The sequence below is a fragment of the Pelophylax lessonae genome (genome assembly GCF_965119305.1).
Source record: "Pelophylax lessonae genome assembly, chromosome: 2".
Lineage (NCBI taxonomy): Eukaryota > Metazoa > Chordata > Amphibia > Anura > Ranidae > Pelophylax > Pelophylax lessonae.
In genome coordinates, this window is record NC_138769.1 from 332,169,144 (window position 1) to 332,188,265 (window position 19,122).

Genomic DNA, 19,122 nt, shown 5'->3' on the forward strand with positions numbered 1-19,122 from the left:
ATGACCATCTGCTGGACAGAAGCTTAATTGCCTCCTGCAACGTCTGGCATTTTTCCCCAAGGAAAAAACACTCTGGCTGAGGCCGAGTCCAGAGTCAGAACCAGATGGGCCATTTTTTGTGGACACAACCAAAGCAGACTTTTGAAAGTTTCGGATCCCATCGAACTTCCTCAGAGTTCACAGAGCAATCTCCAGTAGACCATTAGAGCTCTTAGAGACTCCGCTCGCAGAAGATCGTCCAGGTACCCCAGTACCGCGATCCCCTGCTGCCAGCACCAGGGCCAACACCCCTTTGAAGACCCGAGGTGCGGAGGTGAGATCAAAGGTCAGCGTCACAAACAGATAATGCTCCTCGTCCATATTGTCTACAACAAAACGGAGGAGGCTCTGGCGACCAGCACATATTAGCATGTGAAGGTAGGCGTCCTTGATGTCGAAAGAAGCGAGAAGAAATCCACCTGATGTAGGTATGCCACTACCATGTGAATGAACTCAATGCAAAACTTCTGAACTCGCACAAAGCAGCTTAGCGATTTGAGGTCCAAGATTGGACGTACCTTGCCTTCCTTCCTGGGGACTGTAAAGAGGTTTGAGTAAAAAAAACCCTTGAAAAATGTTCTGAAGTGGGAACCGGAACAATCACTTCTTGGAAAAAACAAGTCTTGCACTGCCCCAGAGACCCCCTAAGGGATCTAGGGACAAGTGCAGGTTGGAAGGGAAAAAAACCTTTCCGGAGGACAAGACCGAACTCGATCTCGTAACCTGACTAAAAAAAACTTTGTGGACCAAATTGACCCATATCAGGGAGGTATGGATCCAGAAACCAGCGAGTCCACTAGAGGTGGGACTGTCCACCTTTTACGCAGTAAATCCTAAGGATACCCCAATCAAAAAACTCCTAGCAACCACTGCGTTTTGGACAACCCCACTGTTTGTGAAAATGTTGTCAAGGTAAGCGGAAAGAGGAACACCCTCAACACTTTAAAGGGCCTGTGAGTGTCAAAAGCAACCGATGCCTCCGACACGGCATCAGTCGCACCTATATTTTTAAAGTTTCAAGCACTGGCACAAACAGTGCATCCACCAGCACCTATTTAAGCGCAGCTAGAGAAGCAGAGGAATCATCCTCACTAACTTCTCACTCAGGGTGCGTGGACACAGACCCAGTAGTGTCGCTATATACTGAGTTTACTCCAAAAACATAATCAGGGGAGGCCGCCGACAGCGATCCCGCAAAGGGGACGCCAGCCAAGGGTCCACAAATGGACCACCTATTGGACCCCACAAAAAACAAGGGGTTCACCCTCCAAGCCCTCCATAGAGGACATAATATGACATAGCCCCCTTTAAAAGAGGGCCGCCCAACGTGACACAGACTAGGCAAGGTTCCCCACACAATTATGGCGGCAAGACTAATTAAAAATGAAGCACCCACACAGCACCACCCAGCCCAAGGGAGGTGCAAAGCTGAGGCCTACATTTTTGTGGGGGCCCAGCCGCAATTCCATAGATCCTCAACCCGGCAGATGCCCAAATTAAGAGCGGGGCTTCAGCTACACGCACTGGGGCCGTCCCCCTAACGGCGACGCCCGACTCAGGCACATGGCCTAGTAGGCCATGGCCTAAATATTTGAGGGTGCCCGGCCACCGGCCCCAGCAGAGCTAACCACCCAGGGGTAACACAGGGGAATGCAGATGCCCAAACGGGAGGCAGTGGCTTCAGCCATCCTCACAGGGGACGCCTCACATAGGTTCTAACGAGTAGGCCGCAAAGCTGTAGCCTAAATTGTTGGCCGGATCCAACATAGGCTTTCTATGTCTGATGATAAAACCAGCGACTGTAAAGCAGGATGGAAGATTAGCCCTTGAGACAACTGGTCTTCTCCGAGAGGAAGCCCCCAAGGAACATTTATGGCCACCAGGATGATAGGAAGATCCTCGCTCTTGATTTCTCGCAGGAACTGCGGAAGAAGCCTGAACCGAGGAGGATACTGGCATTACCGTGGCCCTTGGATACCTGCGGCAATCTCGCCACGAACTAAGGTATCCTCCTGTGGAGCCAAACCTGCTAAAGGAGCCGCATGTAGGACTGTGCAAACAGAACCGTCTTGAAGGTGGATACCACCAGACTCGCAAATCGGGAAAGAGAACTATCTGTGTGACAGCAGCCGCTGAATCACGGCCTGTGGTTCCCGAAATTTGTCCAGAGGAAGGACCACTCTGGTCAGAATTAAAATCAGAAGTAATTCAATTCACAGGACAGTGATAGGGGGGATCTTAGGTAGTTTGGACATTACCTGGACCTTTGCAGGAATTAAATCCACACAAGGAGACTCAGAACCTAAAAAGAAAAAAATTTGGCCCTCCTTTCTGGGTACCCCGAAAATAAATATTTCACGGATCTCCTTGATGCTCACAAAAGCCATCCACATGGCCGGAAACCAGCGAAGATGTCCCCCCATCCCAATAATGGGTGAGGGCAGACACTTAAGCTAAAGGGTTCTGGTCTTCTGGTCCAGGGAAGCTAGCTGTAGGCTTACCAGACCAAAGTTGCTTGAAACCTCCCGGGGAAGATTTAAAAGATCGATTTCCCTTATTCTCTGTCCCAGAAGCACAAAAAAAATTTCTATGGGCTGAGGCTACTTACCTTTCCTTCACTGTGGCAGGAAGGTACTCACCCTCCCCCCCTTAACCACTTAAGCCCGGGAAGATTTTATCCCCTTCCTGACCAGGGCCTATTTTGCGATTCGGCACTGAGTGACTTTAACTGACAATTGCGTGGTCATGCAACTCCGTACCCAAACAAAATTTACGTCCTTTTTTTCCCACAAACAGAGCTTTCTTTTGGTGGTATTTGATCACCTGTGCGATTTTTACTTTTTGCGCTATAAACAAAAAAAGAGCGAAAATTTTGAAAAAAATAACTTTTTCACATTTTTTTATATGAAATTCCCCTCAAAAAAATGTAAAAATCAAATTTTTTTATCATTTTTGGCCAATTTGCTTTCTGCTACATATTTTTGGTAGAAAAAAAAAAAAAATCGCAATAATCATATTTTGATTGGTTTGCGCAAAAGTTATTGCGTTTACTAAGGGAAAGATTTCTGTCATTTTTGGTGGTTTTTTTTTTCAACGAGTAATGGCGGCGATCTGCGATTTTTTTTTTTGCGGGACTGCGGGACAGATCGGACCCTTGACTGACATTTTTGACACTTTTGGGGGTACCAGTGACATTACTACAGTAATCAGTGCTATACATATGCACTGTTACTGTAAAAATGACACTGGCAGGGAAGGGGTTAATTTTATTGGAGAGGGAGGGGTTAATGTATGCCTGGTGCTTACTGACGTGTGGGGTGAGGTGACTGAGTGACACAGGGACAGATCGGATGTTCAGCTATGCTGAACCCTGCAATCTGTCACTGGCAGTGAAGGGGTTAACTTTTGAGAGGGAGGGGTTAAGTGTGTTCCTAGGGGTGTGATTCTAACTGTGATTGGATGCGGCTTGATGTTTAAGAACAGAGATCAACGGTCCTACATACCAGAACCGTTTGATCTCCATTCTTACACAGGGAAGAATGACAGGCGGCTTTGTTTACATTAGCCGCCTGCCTTTCTCCCGATGTAACGGACGATCGCGAGTGACGGGCGGACATAGAGTCCGCCCGGCACACGCGCAGGGGGGGGTCCGTGACCGAGCGGGAGCGCACGCTCGCTCCCTAGAGCCTCACAGGCTAGCGACGTAGTCGCTTTGCCTGTGAGGGGCTGACCGCCGCAGTAAATAGTCGTGCGGCGGTCGGCAAACGGTTAAAGGCTTGGCCACAGCACGCGTCAAACCGCTGAAACAGAAAAATTGGATTTTTAACTTACCGTAAAAGCCTTTTCTCTTAAGCTCGACAGACGCAGACTTCTTGATTCATATCAGTAGGAATATACTGCCCCCTACAGGAGTAGGACACTAGGCAGGAAAAAAGTTCTGGCCACACCTTATGGGCAGTCCCAGGGGGTATATCCTCTCTCTCCCTGCTACAGGATGTCAGTTATGTAACAAAGCAGTGTCAGAGAATTCAACCCAAACCAACTCAAAAATAGAGGGGCGGGTCCTGCATCTGTCAATGAGCTTAAGAGAAAAGGATTTTACGGTAAGTCAAAAATCCAATTTTCTCTGTCGCTCATTGACAGACGCAGACTTCTTGATTAATATCAGTAGGGACGTTCCAAAGCAGTGCCACAAATGAGGGGTGGGATAACGGAAATAAAAATCCAATCCAGAAGGCCCAACCGGAGCCAACCAGAAGCATCAAGGACTCATCGAACAAAAGGATGAGACCCAACTGAAAAAAACCCCCCGAGGTAGACCAACGGTCCCCTCAAACAGCGGCCTGCAGAACCTTGCGGCCAAAAGAGGCATCCACCGATGCCAGCACATCAACTTTATAAAATTTTGTAAAGGTATGAGCCGAGGACCAGGTAGCCGCCTTGCAAACCTGAAGCACCGACGCCTGATGGCGGAAGGCCCAGGAAGCACTAAGAGCCCGAGTGGAGTGCGCCTTAACAGGGAACGGAGGAACCCGACCCTTCGGAGCTAGGGCCTGCACACGCTCATAGGCCGGCTGGGGTGACAACCGGATCTCAACATCCAGCCCGTCGCCCAGATTCAGCATAATTGCTTGAAGATCTCACAGGAACAAACTGGAGAAAAAAAGCTAACTAAAAAAGATTTATCTAAAAAAAGCTTGCCAGGACCAGAGATCCCAGCAAGGAACTTAGGTCCTGACTAGGCAGAAAAAAACTGGCATCCTGTAGCAGGGAGAGAGGGGATATACCCCCTGGGACTGCCCATAAGGCGTGGCCAGAACTTTTTTCCTGCCTAGTGTCCTACTCCTGTAGGGGGCAGTATATCCATACTGATATCAAGAAGTCTGCGTCTGTCAATGAGCGACAGAAATTAGGACTGCACAGGAGCTGTATCTAAAGCTGCATCACAAATAAACTGCAGCCCATGGACCATCTGGTCCGCTAAATCAACATCAGCAGCAAGAACCTGCTAACCCCCCAGGCCCTGTTGCAAAAGCTTGGCCCATTCAGTTAGGCCTGAGACACCAGGGCTGAGGCAAAGTCTGGCCACAACGCTGAACCAGCCATAGAAAACCTGCTGCGTCCCACAGCCTCTGCTTTCCCATCAGCCAGGTCCTTAAAGGACGGGGATTCCTCTACTGGGATCATGGTTGCTTTATTTCTCCTGAAAACAGGAGGGTCCACCACTGGTGAGCTAGTCCACTTTTTTTTTAAAAGGGACTCCTCAAAAGGGTAATGTACAGCAAAACATTTGGGAACCACAAAGGGTAATTTTGGTTGTTCCCATTCCTTACAGGAAAACCTGTCAAAATAAGGCACATAAACACCTTTGGAGTACGAGGTGACTTGCATACCAAACGACACAGCCACTTCCGTGGCTACATCAGCAGCATCCTCCATTTTTAAAGTCTCATGCACTGCAGTGATAAGCGTGCCTACCTTTTTTATTCACTGCTGTGACTATTGAAGAATCATCCTCACCATTGGATGGATCTGGGGTTGTGATATTAAGCCCCCCTGGACAGGCTGCGTCCACGTCGGCATCTGGCTCAGAATCCGATGAGACAGACTGAGCGGGGGACGCTTCGTCCTGGGACGTTGCCCACACGCCACTTCCACCCAGGACACTTAGGACTGCAGGACCGCCGTCAGTGCAACCAGGGGGAAGCTGGGGATCTGAGGGACCTGCCACCTCCAAGAGGGAGTCAGCAGGGGATATGTGATCCTGAGGCTCCATAAAGGAAAGCAAGACCATGCAGTACAAAAATGATCTTTTGGCACCACTAAAGGATCCCCTCAAGGCTCAGAGTACCTATCAGCAGAGAGAGAGAGAGAGATAACAGGGACCCCCAAGGACTTACCCTACCGACCGGAGGAGCGCAGAGAATTCGAACCCAGCATCATCATGGATGCCATCCCTGTTCATGTGTCTCGGGCACAGAAGAGGAAACTGAGGAGGAAGAGGAGGAGCTTTGTCATTCTCACGAAGCTTCGGGCGTCTCCCGACCTAAGGAAAAATGGCCCCAGGACATTGGGCTACACAAACATGGCCACAAACCGGACACCAGCCAGAATTAGGGAAAATGGCCGCCATTAGCTACAGCATGCAGCCAGCGCCCTCTGCAAGGGGATCCCCTCCTGAAGATAAGACACGTTAGGAGAGACTCCACTGCGCACTCTGCACTGTTCGCTGCACTGGGACCCCCTTTTCACTATACCCACACTGCAAACAGTGGGACATGCACCTAGGGGTCTCCTACACTGGGACCCCTCCAAACTACCAGGGCAGGACACACTATCCCCGGACCCTTACAGAAAGGGGACAGCGGGGGAGACCCCAGGGGTCTCCTATGCATCCTCTGCCATGGAACCCCCACCAGACTCAATGTCCAGACAGGGGGGAAAGTGGGAGAAGCCCAGCTCATTGAGGGATTTAAAGGATGGAAGGAGGGAACCTACAGGCAAGTCTGACTGCCCCTGGAGGTTACCTACGTCCACCCCAAAAAAAAAAAGCCAAAAGGGGAGGGGGGGGGGCTGTACTTACCCTTCCATGTTGCGGGTAACACTCCGGACAGAATCCTTGCCACCGAAGTAGGGGAGCTGTCGGCCAAGGGACCGCTGTGACTCAGACCCAAGCCTGGTCATAGGCGACCCTGCGAGATGTTTAACTCGGGGGCCAGCCTCTGTCCGTGAGGCTATCTTGCGGCTGACCTAGTGCGTAGCTGCAGTCTGCACGTGCTTGCTGGCTGGACAGGGGTGGGGGGACCACTGGATCTAGATTATCCAGCCTGTCGCCCAGGCAGTTGATTGTAGATCTCCCGAGAGAAAAAACAAGATGTAAGGAAGAAGAAAAACTGCTATGACCAGAGATCCCAGCTGGGAGCCTAGGTTCTTATTTCTGACTAGACAGATTAAAACTGATTACCTAGATCAGAGAGGGTGGTTATATACCAAGCGGAGGATGACCCACGGGTATAGCCAGGTGTTTTTTGTTCTGCCTAGTCCTAATCCTGGAGGAGGCAATTACAACCAGGTAGCCCCCTTGCACACCTGGACCACTGACGCCTGATGGCGAAAGGCCCATGACGCACTAAGTGCCCGAGTGGAGTGCGCCTTAACAGGGAACGGGGGCTCCCGACCCTTAATAGAATAAGCCTGTACCACCGTCTGTCTGATCCATTTGGAAATAGTCGCGGCAGATGCAGGCAACCCCTTTTTGGGTCCATCCGGGATCACAAAAAGTGAATCCGTCTTGCGAAACGAGTCTGTCGTTTTCAAGTATACCCTGATCGCCCGGACCACATCCAAGGAGTGTAAAGCAAACTCCCGAGGATGACTGGGCTTAGGACACAGGGAAGGTAATACAATTTCTTCATTCAGATGAAATTCTGAAACCACTTTTGGTAGGAAGGATGGATTCGGACGAAGAACCACCTTATCTCTATGAACCACCAGATATGGGGAACGACAAGATAAAGCCGCCAGTTCTGACACCCTGCGTGCAGAAGTGATAGCCACCAAGAAGGCCACCTTCTGGGACAACGTAGGTAGAGGAATCTCCCTAATATCTTCAAAGGGAGGTTTCTGAAGAACCGACAATACTAAATTAAGATCCCAGGGTGGTAACGGCGCGCGCACTGGCGGAGCCAGATGTCGCACCCCCTGGATGAAATTCCGCACCAAGGAATGAGTAGCCAAAGGCTTCTGAAAGAAGATAGCTAAGGCTGAGACCTGACCCTTGATAGTGCTCAAGGCCAGTTTCTGCTCAACCCCTTGTTGCAGAAAAGCTAATATTCGGCTAACCGAATAAGACCGTGGACGGAACCCCAGAGGTTCACACCATGCAATGTAGGACTTCCATGTACGATGATAAATCTTTCTGGAAGTCGCTTTCCTTGCTTCAACTAGAGTAGGAATAACTGAAGCTGACAATCCCTTGTCCTTCAGCACCTGGGTCTCAATAGCCAGGCCGTTAAAGCCAGCGATCGTAAAGCAGGATGGAAGATCGGTCCCTGAGACAGTAGGTCCTCCCTGAGAGGAAGTCTCCACGGGACGTCCGCCACCAGTCTGACCACGTCGGCGTACCAAGCTCGGCGAGGCCAGTCTGGAGCTACCAGGATTACTGGAATTCCTTCCTCCTCTATCCTGCGAAGAAGTCTTGGCAGTAACCCGAGAGGAGGGAAGGCATACATTAGCTGGTATTGCCCCCACGGGGCGATCAGTGCGTCTGCGGTCTCTGCTAGAGGATCGCGGGAGCGAGCCACGAATCTCTGTACTTTCCTGTTGAATCGTGATGCCAACAGATCCACATCCGGGGTGCCCCACCGTAGGCACAACTGGTGGAAAACTTCTGGATGGAGGGACCATTCCCCCTGATCCAGAGTCTGACGGCTGAGATAATCTGCCTGCCAATTCTCCACCCCCGGAATGAACACCGCAGAGATAGCTGGAACAAATCGTTCCGCCCAGCGAAGAATGCAAGCCACTTCTTTGGCCGCTCGGACACTCTTGGTGCCCCCCTGGTGATTGACATAAGCCACGGCCGTGGCGTTGTCCGACTGGATCCGAACCGGGCTGCCCTGGAGCTGCTCGGTCCAGTGAATCAGACAAAGTCTGATCGCTCTCAGTTCCAATACATTTATCGGCAACCTGGATTCTTCCAGGGACCAAAGTCCCTGGACAGATAACTGACTGAGAATTCCTCCCCCATCCGGATAGACTGGCATCCGTGGTCACTATCGTCCAATATATTGGCAGAAATGACTTTCCCTGGCTGAGCATCGGAGACCGAAGCCACCAGACCAGAGACTCTCTGGTCTGTTTGCTCAATCGGATCCGATTGTCCAGGGATTCCGGATTCCGATTCCATCTGAGAAGAATCTCTTGCTGAAGAATTCGGGTATGGGACTGGGCAAATGGGACTGCTTCGAAGGAAGCCACCATCAACCCCAGAACCCTCATGCAAGTTCGAAGAGAAGACCAGCTGTTGGATAGTAACAACTGGACTGCTGATTGAATCTTCCGGAGTTTCCCTACCGGAAGGAAAACTCTTAACCTGACTGTGTCTAGAATTAGACCCAGATATTCGAGCCTCTGGGTGGGAACCAGAAATGACTTTTGCTGGTTCACCAGCCACCCGAATTCCTGTAAAGAAATTATAGCAATTTCTATGTTTTGTAGCAGGGTCTGAGGAGACTCTGCATGAAGCAGGAGATCGTCTAGGTAACCTAGAATCGATATGCCTCTTTGGCGCAGTAGTGCCAACATTGGGGCCAACACCTTCGTGAAGACCCGAGGAGCCGTGGCTATTACATGGGTCTAGCAGTTTAAAAAAGAGATGGCAATGTTTAAAGTGATTAAGTCAATTCATAAACTACACATAATCTCCTCTGTTCTAAAGCCTCCTATGCTGCAGTGTATGTCCTTTTTTAAAAAGATGCCTATTTCTAACTGATTTCACGGCACAGATCGGCGGCCACGTGACTCCTCGAGGCTCCCTCGCCCGATCTGACACCTAGGAGCGGAAGGGGTTGAGATTCCCCCACTGACGTCAGTCGGAAGGAGGGGAGGAGAGAGCTGAGATATCAGCCGAGAGAAGGGGAGCCTCAAGGACGTGACCACTGATCTGCGCTGTGAAATCAGATAGAAATAGGCATCGTTTTACAAAAGGACATAAACTGCAGCATAGGAGGCTTTAGAACAGAGGAATTGTGTGTGAGGTCTAAAGGTGTTTCAGCAGCAGGAAAGGGGGGGGGGGGGGAGGACGACAGATTGGTAGGAGCTGACAGGCAGGGAGGGGAGGGGGGAGGACGACAGAGAAGAGAGCTGGGCTGTGGATGACAGAGGCACGTAAGCGGACCACAGTGTCAGGGCTCAGCAGCCATGATACACTGTGGTCAGTGTACAGGGGGGAGGGCCAAAACTGGCAGGATCAGTCAGGTTTTATAGGTGATACAGGGGACCAAATGACACAGCACTGTATAACATGCTAACCACCAAATCCAAGGACTGGTAAGACGCAGTATCAAAAAAAAAAAAAAAAAAGGTTTACGAGCCAAGATCGGGATGTGAACCCACAACTTCTGCTGTCTCCTTGCTGAGCCAACAGATATTGGACAACAGTACTGACCTTTTTGTTTTTGGGCTTAGGCTGGCCATCCATTATACAAATTTCTTATTCAATTTTCCTTTAGATTTACCAAAGCCATTAAATATGAGGTCAAACCTAAATACTTTCAATGTGTTTTCAGCAAGGCAGGCTCTTGCATTACATAGTTGAAGGTACATCTAAAGAAAATTGATTAGGAAAATTGTATCGTGTATGACCAGCCTTGGATAAACTTCTAATGAAGATGACGGCTGTGCCCAAAACATGATTCTGCAGTGTTGAATGCAAGTTTTTTTTCCCCTTTTTGGGGGGTCTACTATAGGCAGAGTTCACACTGAAAAGCACAGCTGCTGGAGCACTTTCTAGCTCTGAAAGAGGTCCTTTCCTGGCTGCGGTAGGGGGCAGTGTGGTGCGCGATTCAGGGCATTACACTGCTTTGATTTGTACAAAATGTACACTTCATACATGGTGCTTTACAGCAATTCTGTATGGTCCACCGTGATAAAATGCAGCACATCTGTTTATTTGCACGGCTCTAGGCTGCGTTGCAGTGTAAATAATTGTTTCCTGTGTCCTTGAGGTGACAGACCTTTTATGATGCACTAAAACATCTGTCATTACACACTGTGAATTAGCTCTAAAGTAATCATGAATTGTACATTACATTTCAAAATAACTGCTCATATGAAACTAGCAGCATGCATTTGACTTTTGTTCATTAGGTCTTTTGCCTTATAAGACATGCCGTTTAATAAAGATAGAGTCCTGAAAAACAATTTCTTCTTTTTTCAGACAGATAAGGTTACCCAGCTAGAACATTATGCTTGGTTTTGCACCATTATAGGTATGTTACTTACAGCACACGGATAAAATTATAGAGGATCAGCTTTGTGGGAAACACTCTGTAAACTGTTCAAAAGCAAACAAAACTAAAAGCACAATCGATTCAAGCACTGCATCCTTACACAGGAACGCATGCTCCAGCACACCTGATACATATTAACAGAGCCATAAGGGTAAAAGAAAACCATAAACTAGAGCAGAAGTACAGAAGGCAGTGGCAAAGAAACTTACCCTGTCCCTCCCAATTGGCAGTGGATGTGCAGTATACATATTTCTCTTTCCATCATATCCAGGCTGGCGGTCTCCAAATATCTGCATTTTGAAATGTCGCACCATTGTGTCAACCACCTCCCTAAGTGGCAAAGGAAATTTTTGGACAGATCATGTATCTAAACAATTTTAAATAAAGAACCCTTAAATCTGCTGTCAAAAATGCTTTGCTCACCTGTTGACTCTTCTGGGCCTTTTCTCAGGTTTAATGTCCACATCATAATGGTAAACATCAATCTTCGGTATCTGCACCTGGAAGTGGTTGGCCAGTAGCCTTATTGGTTTTCCTAATGTTCCTAAGCCAGGACGCCGCGGAGGCTGGAATAGGTTGGTCGGTGGAGGACCTAAAAATGGAGAATTCCATCAGCATTTTTTTTTTCAATACAAATTCGTTAATGTGGCAAATTTAGCACAACACTGAAATCACATATACAATTACATAGAGATCAGCTGGCTGTGAAGTTTCTATGTCTTGTAAGCAGAGTTATTGGACTGGTGTTCCATTTCTAGCTGAATAAGGACATCAACCATACTCAATAAGTGAGCTCTGTGTTCCCATGCCATTTGTAACAGATTTTTTCTTCATGTGAAGCATACACAAGCTATATATAATGTGAAAGTGTACACTATCAGCATGGTAAAACCATATTTTACTGCGTAGCAAGTGCCTGTTTCTGGACAGTGATGCCTTGTGTTTTTTTTAATTGGCAAGCGTTTTTTTTTTTTTTTAACTTTATTGAAATCTCAGTTCGTTATTTCATTAATTTCTAGGCAACACAGCTGAGCTCTAGCGCTTAGAAATGCAGGTTAGAAATGGAGCTAAGAGAGCTGCAGTGCAGGACGGAAAGCTGCAGGAATGTTGCAGATTTCTGCACCACAGCTCAACCAAAGGATGTGTTTAACTGTCAAAAGGGCACAAATTGTTTTCCATGTGCCCTTAAAGCGATCTAATGTAAAAAAAAAAAAAAACAATCTCCGAACGTGTGTGAACAGGCCCATGGGTTTGTAATACCAGTAAGGACTCAATAACGAAAAACTGAATTTTTGTCGTACCATAAAAACCCTCTCTCTGAGGTTCACTGACAGACACATCTTCAATTCTTAAAACCACTGGGCTTATTGTCTCACCGTCTAGAAGTAGGACTAAGCGGAAACTTTTTTGGCTATGTCCCTGGGGCAGTTCCAGAGGGTATACCATCACTTCCTGCTGTAGGACTTCAGTTTGTAACAAGCAGTGTCATAACAAATAGCCCCAAAAGAGGGGTCAGGTGCTGCGTCTGTCAGTAAACCTCAGAGAAAAGGATTTTACGGTAAGACAAAAATCCAGTTCTCTTCCGTTCACTGACAAAGCTTCAATTCTTCCAACCACTGGTACGTCCCAAAGCAGTATCAACATAAGGGTTGGGGGGAAAAAACACAGCAAACGCAGAACTCCCAACAAGGCTAAACATAGACAACCAGGTAACAGGAGCTCAACTAGGAACTGCAGCTCACCCCCAGGAAAAACTTTCACCCTCAAAAAGCCGAAGCCTCTGCAACCGAAGCCTACAAAACTTTGCGGCCTAACGCCGTATCTGAAGATGCAAGCACATCCACCTTATAAAACTTTGTGAATGTGTGTACAGACGACCATGTAGCCGCCTTGCACACCTGAATCACTGACGCCTGATGACGGAAGGCCCAGGAGGCACTAAGCGCCCACGTAGAATGCGCTTTAACAGGGAAAGGAGGAACCGGCCCCTAATGGAGTAGGGCTGCACCACCCTCTGCCTGATCCACTTGGAAATGGTTGCAGCAGATGTGGCCTGCCCCTTACGAGGGCCATCTGTAAAAAACAAAGAATCCGATTTCCAATCGGTTCAGTCAGCGCCAGGTACACTCAAATCTGCCCTAATCACATCTAAAGAATGCAAAGCAATTTCCTTAGGATGTGTAGGCTTAGGACATTAGGGATGGTAGCACAATGTCTTCATTCAAAATGAAACCCCGAGACAACCTTAGGAAGGAACGCCCAACAGGGTCGCAACCCCACCTGGTCCCTTTGAATCACCAGTTAAGGTGACCGACAGGACAACACACCCAACTTCGACACGCGACCTGCGGAAGTAATATCTACCAAGAGAGCCACCTTCTGCGGCAGAGTGACCAGAGGAATTTCTCGAATATTTTCAAAGGTAGGCCTTTTAAGCACCAGCAGAACCAAATTTAGAACCCACTGAGGTACCAGGGATCGCACCGGAGGATCCAGATGGCGAACTTCCTGCACTAAAGTGTGAACCAAGGATTTCACCGACAACGGCTTTTGGAAAAAAATAGCCAAGGTGGAAATCTGGCCCTTCATGGTGCCCAGAGCCAAACGTTGATCTTTACCCAATTGTAGAAACTCCAACAGGCGAGACAAAAAAGAAGCGATGAGAAACCCCCCGGCGACTCACACAAGTAATGTACACCTTCCAAACTCTATGATAAACCTTCCTGGAAGTAGATTTCCTAGCCTTCAACAGCATAGGAATCACTGACTGACAGCCCTGTGTCTTTCAGCATCTGGCTTTTAATAGCCATGCTGTTAAAGCCAGCAACCGTAAAGCAGGATGGAAGATCGGTCACTGAGACTGAAGATCTTCCCTGAGAGGAAGTTTCCAAGGGACGTCTGATACCAGTCTTATCAGGCCTGCGTACCAAGACTGGGGAGGCCAGTTTGGCGCCACTGGAATCCATTCTACCTCGATTATGCGTAGCAGTCTTGACAGAAGTTGTATTGGAGGAAAGGCGTAAATCAGACGATACTGACCCCAATGGGCCACCAGGGCGACTGCAGCATCGGCCAGAGGATCCGAGACCTTGACATGAACCTCTGCACCTCTGAAATCCAGCAGGTCCACATCGGGGGTCCCGCACCAAAGACACAGTTGATGAAAACCTCCAGGTAAAGAGACCATTCTCCCGGATCCAACGTCTGCCGACTGAGATAGTCCGCTTGCCAATTCTCTACCCCCGGAATGTGCACAGCAGAGAGGGCTGGAACATATTGTTCTGCCCACCTCAAGATGCCGGCACTCTTCATGCCCCCTTGATGATAGACATATGCCACAACCGCAGCATTGTCCAATTGTACCTGCACAGGGCGTCCCTGCAGACGATCCGTCCATTGAGACAAAGTCTGATCGCCTGAATTTCCAGAATTTCCAGGATGTTGATCGTCAACCTGGATTCTTCCCAAGTCCAGACACCTAGGGCCGAACACACTCCGAAGACACCTACCCATCTGGACAGACTGGCAACCGTGGTGATTACAGTCCAATACAGGGGGAAGAAAAGATTTTCCCAGACGTAGAGCTGGGGAACGGAGCCACCATAAGAGAGACTCCCTCGAACCCCAACTCAACAGAATCAGATTGTCCAATGACAGCGGATCCTTGTTCCATTTGATCAAAATCTCCCTTTGTAAAGATCTGGTGTGGAACTGCGCAAACGGAACCGTAGATACCATCAGACCCAGTACTTGGATGCAAGTTTTGAGTGACGATCAATGGTTGGACAACAGGAGCCGAACAGCATCCTGTAGCTTCAAAAGTTTTGTCTGAGAAAAACCCAGGCTGACGCTGAATCCAGCATCAGACCCAAGTAGCCCAGCTTTGTGGATGGAGACCGTGCTAAATTCTGAAAATTCAAGTTCGCACCATAACGTTTAAGTCGGCTTCTAGAGCCGAGGAAGACTCTGCACACATAAGTAGATCGTTCAGGTAACCTAGTACCGCAATCCCCTTCTGCCATAACAAGGCCAACACTAGGGCGAAAACCTTTGTGAACACTCGAGGAGCTGAAGAAAGACCAAAGGGTAAGGCCACAAAAGACGACCCCCCTCATAGGGGACCTCAGACACCGTCTTTTTGGACATGTGGTCAACCGACCAGCGCTTTAACCAGGTAATACGGTGGATCGCAATCCCCACCGCCAACAACCGTGTGACCAACCGAGCCACGGCCAAGGCCGCGTCGCACAGGAACATCGCAGTGTGGATTAGCTGATGCTGCTGCGAAGCCCTTTGCACAATGTCGTGAGCGCCCGAGAGGACATCACTGAGGCAAAAAACAGGTTTCAACAGGGAACCCGCCACTAAATAAATGTGGCGGGCAAGCGCTTCCATACGCCTATCAGCCGGATCCTTAAATACCGGGAAATAGTCTACTGGCAGCAAGGTGGACTTATGCAGCCTAGACATAGTGTGATCCCCTGCTTGGGGATACTGTCCAGCGTTCCTTTACCGTCTCCAAAAAACGGGTAGCGGATGGAAAAACGCTTAGGCACCACCAACTAGGGATGCACCGAAATGAAAATTCTGGGCCGCAAAACCAAAACCGAAAATGCAGGATGCCCTTGGCCGAAAATCGAAAATTACTTTTTTCCCCCAAATGATTTTAAAATAGATAGAACAGGGGCATACGCCAAAAACAGGCAGCAACGTACACCTGTCGCTGCCACCCTGTCACAGTATATGTACTGTGACGGGTCGGCAAGTGGTTAATTTAATTACCAATGGTATTTGTATTATGCAGCATGAGGGGGTTAATGTATTGCCACTGCTGGTCACTGATGCATTAGTGACCGACCAGTGGCAGTTAATTACCCCTTTGTGCTACATTAGTGCAACCAGTATCAGTGATAATTAACACTGGTTGCACTGATACTGGTTGCACTAATGCAGCACAAAGGGGTTAACTGCCACTGGTCGGTCACTAATGCATCAGTTACCAGCAGTGGCAATACATTAACCCCCTCATGCTGCATAATACTAATACCATTGGTAACCTCGCCTCAGCGCCCCCCCCCCCCCCGCCTCAGCGTCCCTCCCCCTGCCTCAGCGCCACCCCCCCTCTGCCTCAGCGTCCCTCCCCATCCCAATGATGCAATCTCCTTACTCTCAGCTCCAGTCCTCCTGTGTCCTTCCTTTCAAAATATGCGCCTGTGGCCGGCGTCCCGCCTCCCGGTGATGTCACTACTACTACGATGTGCATGAATGAACTAACACACCAGGCAGGCGGGCGGACGAGCGGCCGCTAATGGCTATAATTGAGCCCGTCATCGGAGATACTAGGAAAGTGAAGCGCACACTTAGTTACAGCTATTAGCGGCAGCTCGCCCGCCCGCCCAGTGTGTTCGTTCATTCATGCACATCATAGTAGTAGTATGGAATAAGCCCATTTTCGGCCAAAAATTTAGGTTGCCGAAATTTCGGTGCACCACTACCACCACCATGTGCTAAATGCGCCGCCACTGGCCATTCACAATCCCGTGAAAACCCTCCGGGCAGGAAAAAAGCCTGACCCGACTACTGGGGTCTGCGGGACCACTCACTTGATTGAGCCGGCTCATCGTTACGATTGAGAGTTTGTTAGGACGCCCATGAGAGCATCGATCGCAGCACGTTCCCGCGTTACCGAGGAGGAAGATTCCCCCCCCTCCTCCTCTCTCTCAAAGCGGCGGACCGGGACCCCTCAGGGGGATCATCGTCCGTGGCAACCATTTCGGGCTCAGAGTCAGAGGACTGGGAGGGCACAGGCAGTTTTTATGGAGGAGGGTGCCGACATCAGCAGATTCACCTAGGACGCCAAAGTCGCCAGAGCAGCAGATATGGGACCATGGGAGAGGATTCAGGTGTACCAGAAGCCCCCACCAGGTCTGCGGGTGATTATCCTGGGAGTCCATTTTTTCCTTAAAATGAAAAAGGGACGCTGGCCCTTTAAATCAGCGATTCTTGCGGACCCCCCCCCCCCCCCCGTAAACAGAAAGGGCCCCCTGTGAAAAACACACTACCCACAAATAAAAATCGTTTTGGTTGAAAAATTACACAGGGATTAACAAAAATCCTCATCCTGTCAGCACATTTTTTCACAGGAGAAAAATAAGGAGGAAGTGACCTCACATCGCTAGAGGCCAGCCCTCGAGCCCAGAGAAAAGGTGCCTAATGAAAGTCTATGACAAAAGTCACAGGGAAAATGGCCACTTGCCTTTACTAGACATGTTGCCCACATCCAAGATAGCGCCTGACCGGGAGCCTGTGCAGAAATCCTAACATGGCTGCTGTCCTCACACAGAGCTGAGATACTGCACAACATAAAACATGGAGGCCACCCAAATGGCGGCAAAATAAGTGAACACATTCTGGCCAACATCAGGGACCCCAGAGAGACCCCTACAGCACCCCAGCGGGAGCAGGGAGGGAGAGAGAAAACCCACAACCTGGCCAGAAGGGGGATCCTACAGAGACCACCAGCCCTGCTATCCCCTAAGAGTGGGCCCACAACCCCCCAAACGTCCCCAGGGACAAGGGGGTATCAGTACTCACCAGTCCAGAAGCGTGCACCACTCAGATACGAGAGACCTTCCACCCTAAGTGGGGGTGCCGTCAGCCATGGAGGGACGCTGGCAACACGCGGTCGATCTGGGTTGAGACATCCTCTGCGAAGCGCAGCTCCGCAGGCTCGTCCCCATATGGAGGGGCACTGTCGTTGCGAGGCCTGGGCGTACCAGTAACCTGCAACGCTAGATAGCAGGCTGGGACTCCATAAGGATCTATGATACCCAGTCCGAGGCCAAGCTCTGCAGTCACTTGTAGTCCTCCAGGAAAGGAATTCCTGGCTAACTAGTGATAGTGATAGTGAGAGAAAATAAAAATCTATTGTGTAAAGAAAAAACAAATTCAGGAAAAAAAAAAAAACCCAGAGAAAACCTAGCTCTACTTCTGATGCTAGGCAGCTTCAAATGGAGGTAATATCAGATTGGGTTCTGGTAATGGCTCAGGGATGGCCCCCTAGTGGTGTGCTGAGGTATAACAGTTTTTTTGTATTAACCTGATAATTATCTGCCTAGCCTGCTCCTGCAGAGTGCGCCATTACCCATTAGTGAAGGCTAATACCATCGGGCGGCGACAGAGGACGCAAGAGAAATTAATGTTTTCTATGTGCCCTGCACTGCAGAGCTATGCTGAAACGGCCAGCATTTCTGCATTTTTCGGCAACACTCAAATACAGGTTTAATTAACACACACAAGGAAATAATAGAGACAGGACAAAAACTGATGTTAATGCCCATCTAGGTTTTCTTATACACATGCGCACAAAAGCAGATGGAAAAACAATATGCGGATTTGATGGGCACACAAAATTTTCATGCACGTTTCAGCAAGTTTTTATCTACATCGACATCAGTTCGTAAACGTTTTGTTTCAAAGCATATTCACACCACATCCTGTGTCCTCACACTCTTCCCTTTCAGAATTAATACAGTTCACTTTAATTCTACTTGCATAGCGTTTGAGAATATTACAGCTGTTTGTGTGCTGAGCTGTGTGGAAAAATGCAGACGTTGCATAATTCTGCACAGCACACCAACGTTTTGGTTGAACAGGACACACCGAAAACATAAAATGTTTTTCTTGGAGTGGATTGACATTTCAGATAATTCTGCTGTCTACAGAAGGACTTGCCACTAGCAAACAGAAAAATTGTAAGCCAGCCCCCTTTAACCCAACATTTCAGTTTTGTGACAAGTCGGTACTAAGGACATTTACAAGGCAGAAAAGCAGGACCGGGGTTCCTCAATGCACTCCAAGAAATCGATTTACTGGCAAGCACAAAAAAACAATTTAATTTCTTGTCCAGAGAATTCACAACTACAAGTCTACTGGGACCAGCTCTAGGTGCCCCCTTACCTGGAATAAGGACATGAATCTTCAGGCCTCATGAACACAAGACATTTAATTCTCCTAGAAGCCAGCAGCATTTTTGCAGAAAAAAATTCTGACGCTTTTAAAAGTGTTCAAC

At 48.8% G+C, this 19,122-nt stretch overlaps 1 protein-coding gene across 1 annotated transcript in view; it reads right to left on the reverse strand.

Annotated features, from left to right (window-relative positions):
- LOC309545130 (protein argonaute-4) overlaps positions 1 to 19,122 on the reverse strand; it is a 149,645-nt gene that overhangs the window by 86,432 nt on the left and 44,091 nt on the right. Inside the window, exons 2-3 of the mRNA XM_082244260.1 lie at positions 11,475 to 11,643; positions 11,261 to 11,381 (exon numbers count right to left, since the gene is read on the reverse strand). Of these exons, the coding sequence (XP_082100386.1) occupies positions 11,261 to 11,381; positions 11,475 to 11,643 (290 nt within the window). The remainder of the gene's footprint in view (positions 1 to 11,260; positions 11,382 to 11,474; positions 11,644 to 19,122) is intronic.